Source organism: Typopeltis vanoorti, chromosome 17 (assembly GCF_054136105.1).
Source record: "Typopeltis vanoorti isolate ZY-2024b chromosome 17, IOZ_Tvanoo_1.0, whole genome shotgun sequence".
NCBI classification, from domain to species: domain Eukaryota; kingdom Metazoa; phylum Arthropoda; class Arachnida; order Uropygi; family Thelyphonidae; genus Typopeltis; species Typopeltis vanoorti.
This window is the reverse complement of record NC_143565.1, coordinates 54,935,565-54,956,220: the sequence shown is the minus strand read 5'-3', so window position 1 is coordinate 54,956,220 and position 20,656 is coordinate 54,935,565. Positions and strand designations below refer to the sequence as shown.

The 20,656-nt window shown below is 35.1% G+C and overlaps 1 protein-coding gene across 1 annotated transcript in view; it reads left to right on the top strand.

Moving 5' to 3' along the window:
- The window catches only part of LOC150097403 (cytochrome b-c1 complex subunit 7-like), a 46,395-nt gene extending 30,196 nt beyond the window's left edge, over positions 1 to 16,199 (top strand). Inside the window, exon 4 of the mRNA XM_090407223.1 lies at positions 15,992 to 16,199. Coding sequence (XP_090263349.1) covers positions 15,992 to 16,078 — 87 coding nt within the window. The 3' untranslated portion in view covers positions 16,079 to 16,199. The remainder of the gene's footprint in view (positions 1 to 15,991) is intronic.
- Positions 16,200 to 20,656: the final 4,457 nt, after the last annotated feature.

The following is a 20,656-nucleotide window of genomic DNA, read 5'->3' as shown; positions in this document are numbered from 1 at the left end:
TAACCATAATTCTAGGATAAGGTGGCCATCCCTGTGCCCCTAAGAATACTTTGTTTGTATATGATATATGTGTGTGTGTATTCTCCTGGTTGACTTTCCTGATTATGGAATGGAAAACCCAAATTTCTGTGATAAAAAATCTTGCCGCTTCCATATGAAACTGGTTAACTAACCTTCAGTTGAAAAGTTCTAATAAAGGTTCTTTGTGTCCTAGATGAGATATGAACCTGGACCTTTCCAACAAAAGGGCTTTGTCAAAATCAACTGAACTACATAGGCTTGAATGCACATATCTACTTATATAATAAACCTCTCTCTTAGGATACAGTAAAGGAATAGTAATCCAGCTGTATTAAATCCTTGCACACCCCTAATCAGATGGTTTAGTCCATCCTGGGATTGCAAGAGAAGAAGAAAATAAGTTAAAGAAACATTGAAATTTTATTAAGTATTGTGTTTTGATTGTTGATAATAGTCCTGTTCTGATTTTCTAAAAGTTGCAGTTGTGGGATTTGCAGACTCTCACTACAGTAGACAGACACTGTTATAACAAACTTACTTGCTATTATAAACTACCAAAAAAAAAAAAAAAAATTAATAAAAATCCCAATAACAGTTCCATCAGTGTATGAAGGAAATGCACTATAGCAAACTTTTTCAGCAGTCCATCTGAATTAGCTGTAGTGAGAATTGAAAGTACATAGTTTGTGTGTTGCATAGAATTGAAGATTAGCAGTTGTATAAACGTTTCCTTCTGTAAATATATTGTAAACAGGGGGGAGGCTATTTATTTATTATTTATATATCTTATCTTACTATATTTATCTATATACCTTATTCTTCTTCTTTCACTATGCGTTATTCCCGCTTCCTATGCAGGGTCTGCATGTTACTTAGATGCAACTACTTGTTAGTACCACTCCCAACTGACCTGTCGCCTAGTCTGCCACTGGGGTGGATATATTTTTGGCTGTAGAGGCGTATGTTCACAGGCCGGTTTGCCTGCTTGCAGAATGAAAAACGCCAGATAAAGTGGCGGAAAAACAGCCTACTGCCCATGCCCACGACTGGCTAACTATGCCTGAGGAAGATCCTCAAGTTCCTCACGTCTTCGATGGGAATCGAACCTGGGACACTCCTTTCCCAGGCATATGGTTGTGAAGCGCAAAGCCATAGGCCAACCATGCAGACTCAAAATAGTCGATCTCTGATACTGGTAAATTAGATTTTTTTTTTTTTTTTTAATTTGGAAAGGTGAGGTTAAATCCTCCATTTCAAAAAAAAAATAAAAAGTTGGAAAAATCAGCTCTATTTCTGACAAGAATTAGAGCTGATCCAAAATCTGGCGTTTTTCAGTTGGACAGGTTAGAAACCACTGAGAGTTTATATATATGTATATATTTTTAAGTTCTGTAAATATTACTTATGTCTTAGAAGAGGAACTTTTTTTTTTTTTTTTTTTGTTCTTTTGGCAAAATACTGCTCATTCCACTGATCTCTAATATCTCTTTAAGCTATACTGCCTTCCGCACTTGCCTTCTTATTCTTTGAACACCAGAAAATTTATTTGAAAAGCTGTGCCACTGATGTCCGTTTTCTAGTAACAAGAAGTGTTAAGTGCATCCAGTAGTTTTCCCATTACATTCAAATTATCCCTGATTAATTAATATCTGCAATCGTGGTCTATTATCTATCCTTTACTATCCTTTCTCCTGGGTTCCAGCTAATAGGCTCTAATATTTTTTTTCAGAACAGTGGATCAAAAAAATTAAGTATCAGGCGACACTCTGTTAACATTTAAACAACATTTATTTTACATAAAACAATTTACACTATTACTGCAATAAAGAAAAATTTGCTTAGTTCAGCTCTACCTAAAACAATTAGCTTAAAGTGCCCTTTCAATTCATGAAAATTATGTCACATAAATAACCACTCTCTTCCAAATACAAGTTACTACCCTAAGCAATGGTACCTATTAATAAACTGTTACTTCTTAACTGTTATGCACATAAAAAAATATCATTACACACAAAACCTCTTTCCTTCCGATACTAAGATAATTTTATAGGCAAAATGCACCACTGACAAACAGTTGCTCTCTGACTGTTACACATATAAATTTCTATTAATTATTAAACATCTAATTTTCAACCATTAACTCTGCTCAATTTCATCAGCCTCAACTTAACAGCCCACTAATACAGTTCTCCTATAATTCAAGAAAATTGAACAAACGGATCAACTCACTTTATGGCTGCTACCCACTGTGTACTTAGCTTCGAACTGGAGTTCTGACTATTTTCTCCCGAATCAGGTTTTCTCCCCCTGTTTATGCCAGCATTAGACTTGTTGACGACTTTCAGAGATGGTGTCCTCCCGGTGCACGGGCAAAGATTCTTGGCTTGAGTAATATTTGCATGTACGTTGAACGTAATGGAGCAATTTTTTCCCGCTCAAAAATTCCTTCTCCTCAGACAAAAGCTCCCGGCGAAGAGTTATCATCAGGTCTATGCGTTGCCTGGCGGATCGGCTCCTATGATCTTTTCTTTCAGGCCTCTGGCATGACTCCTGCTGAAGTCGTGTATTCGATGGCTCACATCTGATGGACAACCGCTAGTGACTTCTCGATAACAAATCCTGGAACCGATACTAGATCTTCCAGCCAACACCTTTTATTCACCTTCTTTTGTATCCTGTACAAAGATATGGGACCCCGAACATTTCGGTGTGGTCCCTTGTTCTTTCACTGACGCTGACCCTTTCTTTGTTCTTCTCGTGTATTCCTTTAATCCTATTTATTTTGGGCAGCGGACATTCATCTGAAGTTTGTCGGTTCGTTTAACACTGATCTTGAGTATTTACAGGTGGACTTCACAAACAGATTTTATGTCCTTATAAGGAGCTAACATATACGGTTTTCTGCTGGCAAGATATTGCCTTATTTGACACATAGAATTTTCGTTTTAGGGCAGCAAGTAAGGACAATTCCCATAGGGATTATTTACATTAACAAACTTTTGAATATACATAGACATACAGGTTATTTTTATAACATCCTTACAGGGCTTGACTTCAGTAAAAATTGATGCAAGTCTTTCTGGCATTATTAAGCTACAAATTTTTACAATATGTGTGTGAGAGGGAGAAAGTGGTCATATTGTTTCCAAGCACACAGTAAAAAAATTACTATGCGTAATTTTAATTTTTTTATTTCATATTTTTATACCCCCCCCCCCTCTGACTACAAAAATTTTAAAACTTATATTAAAGCAGCACTATGGATGGGCCATGGATTATGTATAGAAAGAAGGTTATTGATATAATTGACTTTTGAAAAACTGTTAGATGGAAGGAGCTTATTAAGGAAGATAGCAGGGATGCATGAAGAGGATGAGCATTAATTTAGTGAGTCAGAAAGGTAATTTGAAAATTAATGTTATTTCATTGTTGTTGTTTGAGTCAAGTTTAGAGAGGAGTGGTGAAATTATAGATGCAAGGTCAACTGAATAGTTTCTGTGAAGTATCCTCAGAAAATATGATCATTTGTATACTAAGGCGCTGGTAAGAGAGAGAGAGAGAGAAGCCATTAATCAGTTTGATTACTCTCAACTTGGTGGATTCTAGAATTTTTTAGGATTTTCAACATGTTCCTAGACATAGGGACAGTGCCCCCTTCGAGTGCAGATTTGGCCATCATCATCAAATTCCTGCCATGTACAGGATATGATAGTACTACATGAAAAATGTACATCATTACTAACTTCCTATCTACAATTTTATTCAAAATCAGTCTGTTACTTGTCAAGACTCCAACATGATATCAATCATGTTGGAGTCTTGACAAGTAACATAGAGAAATATAATCAGATTTAATCTATTATAATACAGCTATATTGCCTGCTTCAGTTTAGGAGTGCCCCTCTTTAAATGTCATTGGCTATTTACTCATGGGTTCTTAGGGCATTATGAGTGTAGATGTACTAAAAAGTATATGTAGCTTAAGGAATAGAAATTGCACATACCTTTTTCTGGGTGTTGTGGCTTTTCCTCTGTCTGCGATGTCGAGAACTGCAGAGTGTGTGTGTGGTGGGGGGGGGTAGGCAGTTTGGTAGAATAAGTTAGAAAAACCCGGGTTTTTTTCGTAATATATAGAAACATATACTTTTATATAGGGTGGGGAAAAAAGTGAAAGGGTTAATTTTTTAAAATAAGGAGGGGGAAGGGGAAAGGTGGTTGACGGGGTGTGGACCGTTTCGACTATTCGTGGTCATCATCGGAACAACTATTTAATCTGATTATATTTCTTATATAGAAATATAATCAGATCTTATATTTCTATCGTCTAAGGCACTTTGTACCGTATCAATCCACCTATATCTTGGTCTTCCTCTGGGTCGTTTTGCTGCCAACCTAGCAGAGAACACTTGTTTTGCTAATCTTTCCTCGCACATTCTGTTTAAGTGACTATACCACCTGAGATTAGCTCTGCTAACGCATTCCTGGATGCTGGCAATGTCAAGTTCTTTCCTAATATACTCGTTTTTAGTATGATATTGTCATTGATGCCATCTGTCCACGCCTCCAATCTTTCTTAGGACTCTCATATCTGCGGTCTCTAGTCTTTGGTCAAGCATTTTACTTCTGACCCAGCTCTCAGATCCATAAGTTAAAACTGGTTTGAACACTGTCTTGTATGCAGCTAATTTAGTGTTCTGACTAATTTCTCTCTTATTCCATATGAATTTATTCAATTGACTTCCTACCATACCAGCTTTGTTGATTCTGTTGTCTATTTCCATATTTAATTTACTATCTTCTGCTTAAGTAGCTGCAATGTTTTACTTGGTCCACAGGTTCTCCATTCACAATACAGCTGACATTTTCAATGATTCTGCCTATTTTTATTGCTGACCTTCATACCATATCTATTACAACAGTTATTCGATTTAGTCAGAGAATCTTGCAGACTTGTAGCAGATTTATTTAGAAGTATAACATCATCCGCATAAAGCAAAGAGCTGACATTAACATCTCCAATTTTGATATCATGTTTAATACCACTTTCCTTCATAATGTGATCCATATAGATAATGAATAACAGACGGGATAATGTACATCCTTGTCTCACACCAGATTTAACCTTAAACCATCTTCCTGTACTTCCTTCAATTCTAACTGCTGACTTACAACTCAAATAAAGACTAAGTATTGCTTGATATAATGCCCCATCGACACCATATAACTGTAGAGTATTGAATACTTCTCTCTTGGAACCTTGTCATATGCATTTTCCAAATCAACAAAACTTAAATACAGATCTTTGTTATATTCCCATGCTTTCTCGACTATTTGTCATAAAGTGAAAATCTGATCCTGACAGCCTCTATTTTGCCTGAATCCAGCTTGTTCTTCACCATGCTTTTCTTCCACAGTTCTTCTCAACTGTTTCTCAAGTATATTTGCATAGATCTTGCCAGGAACACTTAGTAGGGAAATACCTCTGTAATTCTCACATTCAGTTTTATTTCCCTTTTTTATATATATGGGTACTATTAGAGCTCTACTCCAATCATCGGGAATTCGTCCCTCTGTCCAGGCTTTCTGAACTATGCAGTGCAGCCACTGTAAGACTTTTATACCACCATACTTCAGCATTTCTGGTCGAATATCATCTACTCCCTGCTGCCTTTCCACATTTTAAGCCTTTGATGGCTTTTTCTTCTTCAAGTATGGATATAAAATCCATGACTGCATACCTGGGCAGTGTTTTTTACCACTGTGCTGTCATCACTGCTTGTTTCATTTAGCAGTTTTAAAGTAATTACTCTATACTTCAAGGATATCTTTTTCTTCCATTTTCATGTTACTTTTATCATCTCTAACTCCTTTTACAGCACTCTTATCTCCATTCCTGAGCTTCTTCAACAACCTCAAGAATATTTTGCCACCTTCTTGATATTTATTTTCTATATTCTTGCCAAAGTCCACCTATGACTTTTGTTTAGCTAGTTTTACACAGTGTTTAGCATTCTTGCATTTGTCTCTGTATTCTCTAAGAGCACAAGCTGACTTATTTGCCAGGAACTATTGATATGCTTTCTTCTTTTCCTTCACTGCCTCTTTAACTTCCTGTGTCTACCATGGAGTTCTAATTTTTCTATCCTTGCAGACAACTTCACCACATGCCTCTCTAACTGAATCAGTCAGCATTTTCTTCAAGGCTTGCCACTGAATCTCCAAGGTTTGATTCCTGTTCTCAAACTCTTTCATTTTTTCTTCAATAATCTTTGTGTACAGTTCACATCTGAGAGCTGCTCAACTTTTATTCGCTTTAAAACTTTCTTACATGTTATTCTTTTGAATATGAAATTCCATTTTATCCTGCTCAAGACTAAATAGTGATCACTTCCAATTTCAAATCCTCTGTACACTCTGGTGTCCTGCACTAGGGAGAAAACATCACTATCAACAATAACATAGTCAATGAGACTTTTCTTATTCCTTGCCTCTTCTCTCCATGTGAATTTTTGCACATATTTATGTTGGAAAATGGTGTTAGTAATAACCAGTCCATGTCCTGAGCAGAAATCCAACATATATTTGCCTTTATTATTAGCTTTGCTCTTTTCTCCAAATTTTACCAAAATAGTTTTGTATGTCTCACAATCATTTCCTACTCTGCTATTTAGATCCCCAACAAGGACCAACTTTTCCTTTTTCATTGTATCAGTTGCTTTTTCTAAAGCATCAAAAAATTGCTCCACTTCTACCTTAGTAGAATCTTCTGTGGGATCATAGGCACAAATAAGTCTCATTGTCCAGTTCCCTATTCTCATATTTACCCACATTAGTCTACTTGAGACTGCCTGCCATTCAAGAAAATTAGCCTTGTATTTTGTGTTGAATACTATGGCTACTCCTTCTTTTCCTTGATTGTCATTGCCTGAATATAACATTTTGTATTTATTGCTCAGAAAGATCTCACCAGTTTTTGTCTTTTTTGTTGCAGTCACCCCTATTATGTCAATCTAGTACTTATCTAATTCCTCAGCTAGCTCCATTTCTTTGCCATTCAGGCTTCTTATGTTGATAGTACCGATCTTTAACTCTGGTGATGTTGAGTTGGGGTGTGTTTTCAGATTTGTTCCAGTAGCTGACTTTTTGCTGTTCGCCCTGGTTCCCTGCCGAAAACAACGGGGACCTTGTTTATCCCAGTGACGCCCCAGCCGGTATGAAATTTTGTCATGTTGTACCATCATTTTGTATTTTGGTTTAACCAATAAGAATACAATTTGGTTGGCTAAATCCCAAATTGCCAACTCATCCTCGTTTGTTCAGTATCCAAGTAGATACCCAACAGGGTGCACCACAAGAAGGTGAGGATTGGACATTAGGTCAGCACTCCTGATCAGTTCTCTGCATTCCTTTAAAGGCTATGTGGAGGTCTCCTCTCAGTTATACAGCTTTGACCCTTAAGCACCCCTTTGGCATTTGTAGAGAGGTAAAAAGAAACCTCAGCCTTTTTAGATGGTGAGGTCATTTTAGATATTATATGATAAGTTAGGAAAATCTGGGAGTTATTCTTAATCCAAGAAGTGAAAGTTCTTCATGAATGAAAAAGTATAGTGGTATTAAGTAAGAACAGGTGGGTAAATTCTTTTTGTTTTGTGAGAATTGAGATAGAATTGACTTTTGGAAAGGCTGAATTCAACTAGTTTATCCTGTTTAAGTTATATGTATATGCAAATGAAAAATATTTACTAAGATAGATTAAACTACAGCTATTTCGATTTACATATCATTGATTATCATATTGTAGTTGGAAATCAAAAACTTAACCAACAATGAAGATGTATGGGGAATGGAATTTCTTCTTATATGCAGTTACAAGACAGCCAGGTTAAAAAAATATATATACTATTAGGATCAGTTGAAGTGTGCATTTTGTTTGATAAAAAATTGAAGCATATGCATTCATGTAATAAAAAGTTGTAGAATTAAACCATACAGTTATTAATAATAATTTCCCAGATTTTTGTCACGGAGAGTCCATCATCAAGGTTGAGATTTGGACAATACCGAAGTACTTCAGAACTTTCTTTAAAGGGATGCTCATGTTTATGGGAACATCTATGCAGTAATTTGGTATCATTCCAAAGGAGCCTGTGGCTAGATTCATAATCCCATATTCTGCTAGACTAGATTTGTTTTATTTCTTGAAGAAAATGTAGAAGTAATGTTCAGAAACAGAAAGGTGTATAGAAATGGATCTGCTTGTCCCAAGTAAAATAACTTGTAGTTGCATGAAACTGAATAGACTGTAGGCATCAGTAGAGATGGAATTTTATCTTTTGGAGATGGTATCAATGAGCTAATTGAATTTATAGCCTTGAAAATTGTGGAAATATGAAATCTCTAAGGTATGAGAAATATGCACTAGATGGTGATTCTGTGTGAATTTTCTTTTCTAATAGAAGTTGGATAAAAATGGTTAATATCTTCTCTACTGTTTTGAATTGTAATTGCTGAAAATTGCAGTCTCTTTAATTGTAGCAATTTTTTTTTCTGGAGTAGATCAGATGAAGAACAGATAATATGAGCTCTAGAAAGAATCATTATCAACAACCATGGGTCCAATGCCTGTAGGTGTCTGATGCCATCTTGATATGAGTTTTCCATTGCATTCTATTTTGTGCAAGATGACTCAATTTGTGTATAGAGTTTCCACACCATTTGACAATGTCATCTCCCCATTCTCTATTTGGTCTTCCTTTTTTGTTCTTTCCTTCAATCATCTCAAACAGTAGCATTTTTATTTTCCTCTCTTCATTCATTCTACGTATATGGGCAAAGAGACTTTGTTTCCTTTTGATTATTTTTTGGATCAGGCTTTCTTTTGGTTGTATTCGTTTGTAGATTTCCTCATTGTTCACTTTCTGGATCCGGCTTATTCTCAAGATCTTTCTATAGCATTTCCTTTCAAATGCTAATATCCTTCTTTTAGATTCTCTCAGGAGTACCCAGCCCTCACATCTATAGAGCATGTTGCTGAAGATACAGGTTTCTACAATGCGCAGTTTAGTTTGCATCTTTATAGCTTGGCTCTTCCATATTTTGTCCATGGCTTTTAAAATAGTTGTTCCTCTGGCTATTCTAATTTTTATCTCTTTTTTGGGGTCCAAGTCATGCATCATGTGGCATCCAAGATATGTGAAGTGTTCCAGATTTTCCAGTTGAAAGATGTATATGGTAACTCTGTTCAGTAACTGTTGTCCAAATATCTTTGTTTTAGTTTTTTCAAAGTTGACATTTTTTCCTTCTGTGTATAGTGTTTGCAATGTCTGTTCCAGCCTTGCTACATCTTCTTCAATCAGGACGATGTCATCTGCAAAGCAGAGGTAGTTTATTCTCATGCCATTTATTGAAATGCCTCCACCTTCTTATATAGTGTTCTTCCCAGATGTGTGATGAAGATGATTGGTGATATTGGGTCTCCTTGTCTTCCTTGACTAGTTTGCCACTAGTCAAGGAAGTGCCTTGCTTAGTGGCAAACCAATCTCCAGTCGCACCTGCTATCGTGATTTTTGCTTGTGCTTGGCTGTTTATACCTTTCAGCAGGGCAGATCAATTTATTGTCCACATTTAATAATGCAAATGGAAACATAGATAATAAAAATTCTGAGGTGTCACCTAGTGGAGCATTTGTAAATAGCAGAGCTCCTGTGTCAACGCTTACCTAGTAAATCTTTAATTTTTATACAAATTCACTTGTATTTTTAATATAAGAAGAGGAATGTTCAGTTAATGGAGAGAGGAAATTTGAAAGATGCTTATTGAAATTTTGGCTTTTGTCTGCTTTGGTTATAAGAAGATTTTTATTTTTTTGAAGATCACATAGGGCTTTCAATTCTGCATATGGAATATTTAGAAGTGGAAGCTTAAGATTGTGAATAATTTTGACAACTTCAAAAAGTAATTGATTTCTATCATCATATAAAATGTTAAATGTTACGTTCAATGTTATGCATAAAATCTAAATAAGAAAAACATTTTGGTACAACCGAAAAATTGTGGCCTCTAGTGAGACAAAGATTATGGTTCTCAAAGGAAATATAGACCGGGAAGCTCTCTTGAGAAACATCTATCATAACGGAGAAAGAATTAAGGAAGTCAGCAAGTTTGATCTATTATTATTAATGAAAAGAATTGCTGTTCAGAAAATAAGGGATGGCTAAAATAAAGTCAGAGACCTGTCTAAAATCAAGAAGGATTGATCTACCTCCATAGCAACAAAGTTGAGGATTCTGGAGGCAGCTGGTTTTCCAACAGCAACTTATGGATGTAAAACTTGGAACCTAAAGAAGTCTGACAGGAAAAGGATAGTCACTTTTGAGATGTGGTGTTACAGAAGGCGGATGAGGATATCATATACTGAAAGACAATCAAATGAATGGGTGCAAGAAAGAATCGGCAGAACTTTAAGGCTTCTTAAAGATATTGACAAAAGAAAGCTGAAATATCATCATCATCATCATCAAATTCCTGCCATGTACCCTCAAGGGGTGTACAGGATATGACAGTACTACATGAAAAATTTACATCATTACTAACTTCCTATCTACAATTTTCCTCCAAATCAGTCTGTTGCTTGTCAAGACTCCAACATTATCAGATCTTATATTTCTATCATCTAAGGCACTTTGTACCGTATCAATCCACCTATGTCTTGGTCTTCCTCTGGGTCGTTTTCCTGCCAACCTGGCAGAGAACACTTGTTTTGCTAATCTTTCCTCTCCCATTCTATTTAAGTGACCATACCACCTGAGATTAGCTCTGCTAATGCATTCCTGGATGCTGACAATGTCAAGTTCTTTCCTAATATCCTCATTTTTAATATGATATTGCCATTGATGCCATCTGTTCAAGCCTCTAATCTTTCTCAGGACTCTCATATCTGCAGTCTCTATTCTTTGGTCAAGTGTTTTACTTCTGACCCAGCTCTCAGATCCATAAGTTAAAACTGGTTTGAACACTGTCTTGTATACAGCTAATTTAGTGTTCCGACTAATTTCTCTCTTATTCCATATGAATTTATTCAATTGACTTCCCACCATACCAGCTTTGCTGATTCTGATGTCTATTCCTATATTTAATTTACCATCTTCAGTAAAAATTGTACCTAAGTAGCTGAAATATTTTACTTGTTCCACAGGTTCTCCATTCACAACACAGTTGACATTTTCAATGATTCTGCCTATTTTCATTGTCTTTGTCTTTTTATTGCTGACCTTCATACCATATCTATTACAACAGTTATTCAATTTAGTCAGAGAATCTTGCAGACTTGTAGCGGATTTATTTAGAAGTATAACATCATCCGCATAAAGCAAAGAGCTGACATTAACATCTCCAATTCTGATATCAGGTTTAATACCACTTTCCTTCATAATGTGATCCATATAAATAATGAATAACAGAGGGGATAATGTACATCCTTGTCTCACACCAGATTTAACATTAAACCATCTTCCTGTACTTCCTTCAATTCTAACTGCTGACTTACAACTCAAATAAAGACTAAGTATTGCTTGATATAATACCCCATTGACACCATATAACTGCAGCGTATTGAATAGCTTCTCTCTTGGAACCTTGTCATATGCCTTTTCCAAATCGACAAAACTTAAATACAGATCTTTGTTATATTCCCATGCTTTCTCGACTATTTGTTGTAAAGTGAAGATCTGATCCTGACAGCCTCTATTTGGCCTGAATCCAGCTTGTTCTTCACCAAGCTTTTCTTCCACAATTCTTCTCAACCGTTTCTCAAGTATACTCGCATAGATCTTTCCAGGAACACTCAGAAGGGAAATACCTCTGTAATTCTCACATTCAGTTTTATTTCCCTTTTTATATATGGGTACTATGAGAGCTCTACTCCAATCATCGGGAAATCGTCCCTCTGTCCAGGCTTTCTGAACTATGCAGTGCAGCCACTGTAAGACTTTTATACCACCATACTTCAGCATTTCTGGTCGAATATCATCTACTCCTGCCTTTCCACATTTCAAGCCTTTGATGGCTTTTTCTACTTCAAGTATGGATATGTATTCCTGACTGCATGCCTGGTCAGTGTTTTTTATCACTGTGCTGTCATTACTGCTTGTTTCATTTAGCAGTTTTTCAAAGTAATTACTCCATACTTCAAGGATATCTTTTTCTCCTGTTTTCATGTCACCTTTATCATCTCTAATTCCTTTTACAGCACTCTTTCCTCCATTCCTAAGCTTCTTCAACAACCTCCAGAATATTTTGCCACCTTCTTGATATTTATTTTCTATATTCTTGCCAAAGTCCTCCCATGACTTTTGTTTAGCTAGTTTTACACACTGTTTAGCTTTCTTACATTTGTCTCTGTATTCTGTAAGAGTAAAAGCTGACTTATTTGCCAGGAACTTTTGATGTGCTTTCTTCTTTTCCTTCACTGCCTCTTTAACTTCCTGTGTCCACCAGGGAGTTCTGATTTTTTTTATCCTTGCACACAACCTCACCACATGCCTCTCTGGCAGAATCAATCAATGTTTTCTTCAGAGTTTGCCACTGAATCTCCAAGGTTTGATTCCTGTTCTCAAACTCTTTCATTTTCTTTTCAATAATCTTTCTGTATTTTAGTCTACAGTTCACATCTGAGAGCTGCTCAACTTTTATTCGCTTTAAAACTTTCTTACATGTTATTCTTTTCAATATGAAATTCAATTTTATCCTGCTCAAGACTAAATAGTGATCACTTCCAATTTCAAATCCTCTGTACACTCTGGTGTCCTGCACCAGGGAGAAAACATCACTATCAACAATAACATAGTCAATGAGACTTTTCTTATTCGTAGCCTCTTCTCTCCATGTGAATTTGTGCACATTTTTATGTTGGAACATGGTGTTAGTAATAACCAGTCCATGTCCTGAGCAGAAATCCAACAGATATTTGCCATTATTATTAGCTTTGCTCTTTTCTCCAAATTTTCCCAAAATATTTTTGTATGTCTCACAATCATCTCCTACTCTGTTATTTAGATCCCCAACAAGGACCAACTTTTCCTTTTTCATTGTATCAGTTGCTTTTTCTAAAGCGTCAAAAAATTCCTCCACTTCTACCTTAGTAGAACCTTCTGTGGGACCATAGGCACAAATAAGTCTCATTGTCCAGTTCCCCATTCTCATATTTGCCCACATTACTCTACTTGAGACTGACTGCCATTCAAGAAGATTAGCCTTGTATTTTGTGTTGAATACTATGGCAACTCCTTCTTTTCCTTGATTGTCATTGCCTGAATATAACATTTTGTATTTATTGCTCAGAAAGATCTCACCAGTTTTTGTCTTTTTTGTTTCAGTCAACCCTATTATGTCGATCTGGTACTTATCTAATTCCTCAGCTAGCTCCATTTCTTTGCCATTCAGGCTTCTTACGTTGATAGTACCGATCTTTAACTCGGGTGATGTTGAGTTGGGGTTTGTTTTCAGATTTGTTCCAGTAGCTGACTTTTCGCTGTTCACCCTGGTTCCCTGGCGAAAACAACGGGGGCTTTGTTTAACCGGGCAACGCCCCAGCCCGCATGAAATTTTGTCATGTTGTACCATCATTTTTTTATTTTGGTTTAACCAATAAGAATAAAATTTGGTCGGCTAAATCCCAAATTGCCAGCCCATCCTCGTTCGTTCAATATCAAAGTAGATACCCAACAGGGTGCACCACGAGAAGGTGAGGATTGGACATTAGGTCAGAAGTCCTGATCAGTTCTCTGCATTCCTTTAAAGGCTATGTGGAGGTCTCCTCTCAGTTATACAGCTTGGACCCTTAAGCACCTCTGTGGCATTTGTAGAGAGGTAAAAAGAAACCTCAGCCTTTTTAGATGGTGAGGTCATTTTAGATATTATATGATAATATTTGAGACATATTAAAAGGATGGAAGGAGAACTTCTCAAAACAGTAATAGAAAGTAAAGTTCCTGGAAAAAAAGTAAGGGGTATACCCTAAATGAGATAGATGGATGATTAACAAGCGAGGAGCTTTCGGTACATTTTCTTCTTTTCCAGAACTGTCTCTTTAACTTTCTGAGTCCACCATTGAGTTCTGATTTTTCTGTCCTTACAGACAATTTCAATACATGCATCCATGGTTGAATCAGTTATTGATTTCATAAAAAGTTTGCCACTGTATGTTCAAGGTGTGATTAAAATAAATGAATTCAAATTAATTAAAATAAAATAAAATAAATTAAAATAATGCTAATCTTGTAGTTTTTATTTAGAAAAATTTCACCTTTTTTTACCCCCCCCCCTTCTTGTTTGGTTTGTTAACAGTTATGTTGTCATTATACTTCTCTAATTTCTCCTGCCAGTTCTGTTTCTTTTTCATTGATACCTCTGTTGATTGTGCTTATCTTCAATTCTGGTAATGTTTGGGTTTGTTCCAATAGCTTTACACCCATCCCTACACTTCAAAATGACATTCTGTCATTTTGTGCTGTCATTTTCTTTTGGTTTAGGCCAATATGAGCTAAATTCCAAATTTTTAGTCTATTCTTATTCATTGAATATCCAGGTGGATAATTGTTAACAGGCTGCATCACATGAATGTAAGGCTTGAACGCAGGTCACAAGCTTCATCAGACTGAATGCAGGTCTCCTCCCAGCAAACCCTCAAAACTCTCATATCGTGGTTTGTCATTTTTAATCTGTTTTGTTTTTAATGTAGGTCTCAGTGCTGTGTGGTAAAATTGAACACCGTTTTTGTATTTTGTTAAGTTAATTTGGTGTTTTAGCTGCATTTTTACTTCAGCTCTGTTCTTTAGAAGGTGTTAAATGATGGTATTTTAATTACTTTTTTACCTCACTTCTATCAAAGACTAGTATTCACAGCTAAAAATAATTGTATGGAAGAGGGGAATGGGATACCCAGCTTATGATACTTAATTTGTCATTCGTGGTTAGCAAAAGTGGTAACAAATACTGTGTTGCTAATAACAGTAAGTTTCAAAAAATGATCTGAAGTCATAATAGTCAGCTGTTATCATGTAGTTTAAAATTTTATGCATCTTTTTAACATTGCCTTTTTTACTCCAAATTTTCACATTTTTATAATGTGGATAACTTTAATTCATATAAAACATTCATAGTTACAAATTATTGTGTATACAAACAGTTCTTGTATATCAAACGTTTATTTTATCCAAATATTTGTTGGGTATATATTTTAAAAAATTTCGTAAATAACTTTTCAGGCATTGCTATAAACTAACTAAAATTTAGTCATCATTACATCTCTTGTAAATTGTATTTATATGGAATAAATCTGTCATGTCTTGTAAAGTATTATGAAATTTACAACTCTGATCTTCTGAACATTTCATGCGTTATTTGTATAAAATTAAATTTTGACAATAGTATACTGCAGATTGATTGCATTAGGCAGGGGAAATTGTCTTATATCACATGTGTTTTTTTTTTTTTTTAAATTTCTTATTAGATTTTTAAATCTAAACTGAAATCAGTCAATAAATCAATGAAGCCATATCTCCTATGATTCAAGTAAGAGAGGTTGTTCACTTCTAACATTAGTACTGTGGATGATCAGAAAGTTCAGGATACAGCAGAAACTTGTTAAGATTGGATTTACGAATTGTACTGTAAGGAAATATATAGCCAAGTTATTTCAGAGGTCAGTTGAGGAGAGAGAAAGAAAAATTTATTCTGTGAATTTGGAGAGTGGAAGTGTGAAGGGATGGAGATTAGGGAATTACTGATACCAGGTAATAATGATGAATGGAATTGTCAGTATCATTTTAATGATTCTCAGTTCTTTTAATTAAAATATTATTTATGGTTTCCAGGAGAGTAAGTATGTTCTAGATAGACCCTAGATAGTGCAATTACTTCTGTTATTTTTTGTTTTCTTAAGTTGTGATATGAGTATTTGTTTATTTGGCAGGACATTCATTATCTCCAGCCATATATAGATGAGGTAGAAAAAGAACTGAAAGAAAAGTCCGAATGGAAAAAGAAATATGGATATTAACTTAGGAACATAGCATAATTTAATGTACATGAGTTGTAGTTAAAAATTGCTGTATTTTAGTTATTTCATAATGTATAGGCACACTTTTAAGAAGTGATAAATAAACAAACATTGTATCACACTGGTATATTGTTAACTTGTTTTTGAAATTAACATCAGATTAATTTAATTAATCTGATGTTAATTTTGCATTAAAATATTTTTTCTTCCACTTAATATTTAATTGTTGAAGTATTTTTCATGTATCTTAAAATTCAGGATCGAGCACTTCCAATTTACAAAAATGTTTCTTGTTTTTTTGCTGAGGAAAGTTTTCTGGAGAAATTAATGGTGTAGTTGAAATGACTTTAAATTAAAACTAGTTCAATGTCTTTATATCTGCATTATTATCAAGATAATATTGTGGTACTTGTTTGCATAGTGGATTAATTCTTGTTGATAATAGGGTATAGTCTCACCTTTTATATGAGAGGTAGGAAAACACTAAATGTAATTAGTTTTATAACAGAATAGTGTTAATGCGAGGAATGTAATTGAAGAATAGCAAGTAGCGACAATGCTCATCTCATAATACCGTGAATTGATATTATGTACACAGCTGTTACATGACACTCGATGAATCATTAGTGCAATGGATATGTTGGGATCTTGTGCGAGTTTCTCATTTGTTTTACAAAACACAGTTTTCGTTACTGACAATGAACAATATTTCATACATTTTAAGACAGTGTGCTATAGAATTTTTTGTGAAACTGGGGAAAAAATGATCAAGAGTAGTATACCTGTGTATAGAAGCAGTGAGCAGACTAACAGCATTCAGATGGTTTGCATTTCTTAGTTTTGCGAAAAGAAATGCATATTGATTATTATACCTATGAACCTAATAGCATCATCTAACAGAGCCGTTGGAGCAAATTCTAAAAAATAATTTCACAAATCCTTTATCACCAAAGCATTTAACAGTTTTAGGCACCCAGTCTCTATGTTTGAGTGAGAAGTCTCTTAGATTCCTCTTCCATATGTTAAAAGAATATCTTTATGTATTGCTAAAGTACTGAGGCCTCTTAACATCATAGTTTCCTTTATGCCCTGTCAGGATGATTTCAGCCTTCCTTTTTTTCATCTAAGACGTGCTTCCTCCACTTAACTTTCCAGATGTATACTAGATCCTTGCTCCTGTGGCTTCTTGTATTTTGGACAATCAAGTATATCTGTTGCTGTCTGCTGTGAAGAACATAAATCTTATATCGCATAAAAAAAAACAACTAAACTCTTATCCAAGAGTAGATTCCTTATGGAAAAAAGAGCTGTGAGACCTTTTTACATCTGAATTTAAACAGATTTGATTGCACCTTCTTTACTGTTGAATATGGGTGCTGTATAAATTAAAGATACCAAGAAATTATATACTTGGTTTAATCCTTTATCCAAGTGTAAGCAAACAAAGTTTGCACCTGAAATATAATAAGGACAGGGGTAACTCATATATAGAAACTAATTTACTTCACATCACTTGCCTTAGTATCCCATAATGCAAAGCACATATATTTATGGGTATGTATAATGCTAAGCATTATGGGAAGGGTCACTACCCAGACTGGTTTCGACCTTTAATGAGGTCTTGTCAGGGAGCCAGACCCAGAGGTGATACTAAGGTTGAAGTAATGCCAAAGTCATATTTTCATATATGAGTAGCCAAAAGGCGTCACACCTTATTATTAAATTACTCTGGATGCTGTTGATAGAAGTTTTTCCACTTGGTTATACTATAAAATAAGATGCCAATAAATTATATACTTGGTTTAATCCTTTATCCAAGTGTAAGCAAACAAAGTTTGCACCTGAAATATAATCAGGACAGGGGGATTAGTTGGTCTAGCTCCCACTGACGAGACCTCAATAAAGATTGAAACCAGTCTGGGTAGTGACCCTTCGAATAATGCTTAGCATTATATATACCCGTAAGGATATGTGCTTTGCATTATGGGATACTAAGGCAAGTGATGTGAAGTCATTAGCTTCTATATAAGAGTTGCCCCTGTCCTGATTATATTTTCAGGTGCAAACTTTGTTTGCTTACACTTGGATAAAGGATTAAACCAAGTATATAATTTCTTGGTATCTTTAATTTATACTATAACCAAGTGGAAAAACTTCCAACTATGAATGCTGTATATTCATATACTCTCATAATATTTAGTGTTTATGTGCACTGGGATAGAGTATAATCATGATGACTGGAAAAAGTGAAAATGCACCAAAATTGATAAAAATGAAAATTATAAAGTAAAAAATAATTATCTTGTACTTATCTGATAATTATCTTTTAAAAAATTCTGTATCAGGTATATAATGTCCTATCACCTATTTAGACGTTTTCAGAGTTGATTTTTGTATCAAAGTAGACATTAAAAGCATCTTGACCATACTTTTGTAAACGATTGCTATTTATACTTATCTATTTTATATATATTCCTTTCTTATTCTCACTATTCCTCCTTACTATTGCGTACTTAGTTTATTTACCTTTCGCACTAAGAGTTTTATGCCTATGAATACTAGAAAATTTATTGGATAAGACTGCGCCACCAGTATCTTTTAATTGGTATAAAATTCAGTAATACAGCCGGTTGATTTCTCTCTCTCTTTCTCTAACACAAACTTTTTACAAACAGTCATGGTCTGTTTGCACTTAACTATACGCTTCGGCTATCTTACTTGGTTTCCCGCTCTTAAGTTCGCGTTTATTTTAGGAACAGTGCATTGTAAAATAAACAATCAGGTGGCACTCTATTGACATATAATTAAAACACATTTATTTACAACAAAAAAACGAAGTACATTAAATAAGCGATAGAGAGGTTACTCTCCCTCTACCTATCCTTATATACTTTGGTATAAAGAAACAAACTTTCTCTTTTCAATATTAATTGACTATACAATATAATTAATCTGTTGCTTCTCTGCTTAAGAAAATCAAATTGCCGAGGCTAATTTACTCATAAAGAGATTAGGTAGCTATGGCAAGTTATCTTACAATTTATATTCCAGTTAACAACAAATCAGAGTACTCTCTTATAGATATTTCTATTTCTTATCAGTCCATCTCTTAGATTACAAAAAAGAATGTACATAAAAGGATGTAATACACTTACAGAGGCTCTTTGTCATGACACCCACTTTCCAAAAGTCCTGCATCAGTCTCTATGATTTTTCTTTCATCTCAGGCCTTAGGTTTCTGTCCAGAGAGTCTTGTTTCAGGAGACATTATGTCAAATATCAGCGGGTTTTGGAGTGCAATCTTTCCAGTGCTCAAAAGCTAAGCTCAGGCAAGAAGTTTCAGCATACAGGCTTGAAGATCACTCTGCGGCTTTTGGCTTCGGTTGACTTCCCGCAGCACTAGGACATCCGACCGGCACTTGACATAGGCTGTTCTCCCAATTTTTTTCCTCTGGCTTGGGTTTCCCGTAAGTCTGGTCTTCTGGGTCTAACTGCTTCTGGTTCTCCGCCGACTGCCTCTGGCTCTCTTCGGTAACAGTGCTTCGCCTCTCCTGCTTCGGTAACTGGACCTCACCTCTCCTCTGTCAGCAACTGGACCTGGTCTTCTCCTGATGTTTAGCTCAGTCCTCTTTTATTTTCGCCTTCTCGGGACCTTGCACCAAGGGTTGTAAACCCCGAAGAAATCGGCAATTCTCCTTGATCTTTTTGTTAAGGCCGGCCTGTTCTTTCATTTCCTTTGTGCACTGTTTTTTCCTTCTCTTGTCGGGCAGCAGAAACTTCTCTGAAACTAGTTGATCTCTTTGATACTAACTTTGAAGGTGTTCAAGTGCTGAACTCGCAAACAACTTTTTCACACACTTAATCGTAAACAACTTTCTTGTGCTCTTATACATAGCTATTATACAAAGTTTCGATGGCAAAGCATTGCCTTTGTTTTTGAAATTCTAGAAACTTTAGTTAAAACAGTAAATACAATCAATTCCCATAGGGTTATTTACATTAATCTTTAACATAAAATACGTAGAGACAAGCAAGGTTATTTTTGTAACAGTTCTCATGAGACTTGACGTCTGTAAAAATCGATGTAAAGCGTTTTGATATTTTTAAGCTACATTGAGTTTTACACTTTCCCTTTTCTGTGTGTGCATGCAATAGTCTTGAATGTGATGCTTCTGTAATGTGCTTTTTCATGCTGAAAATTTCTGATTAATTCTGAAAATTTTAATTCCGACAAAGCAGTTTGAGGATGGATCCTAATGCCTGTTGGTCTGTTATTGAGAGTTTTGTTAAGAGAAGAAAGAAGCTACTGTCCAGTCATCACTTGATTATTTCATATAGAAGATCGAGCAGCAAAATGAAACATTTGTTTCTATTTTCTCATAACTATTTATTATTGTATTAATAATTGCTAAAATCTATTTAGCAAATATATTAATAATTTTGCTATACTAAAATCTAATTTGTGTGAATGAAACTAACGAATAACATTTTAAAACATGTTAATGCGCTACCTCATACATCAAAAATATAATAAGGTTATATTTTCATACCCTACTGTCGAGTGGGAAGTTATTTTTT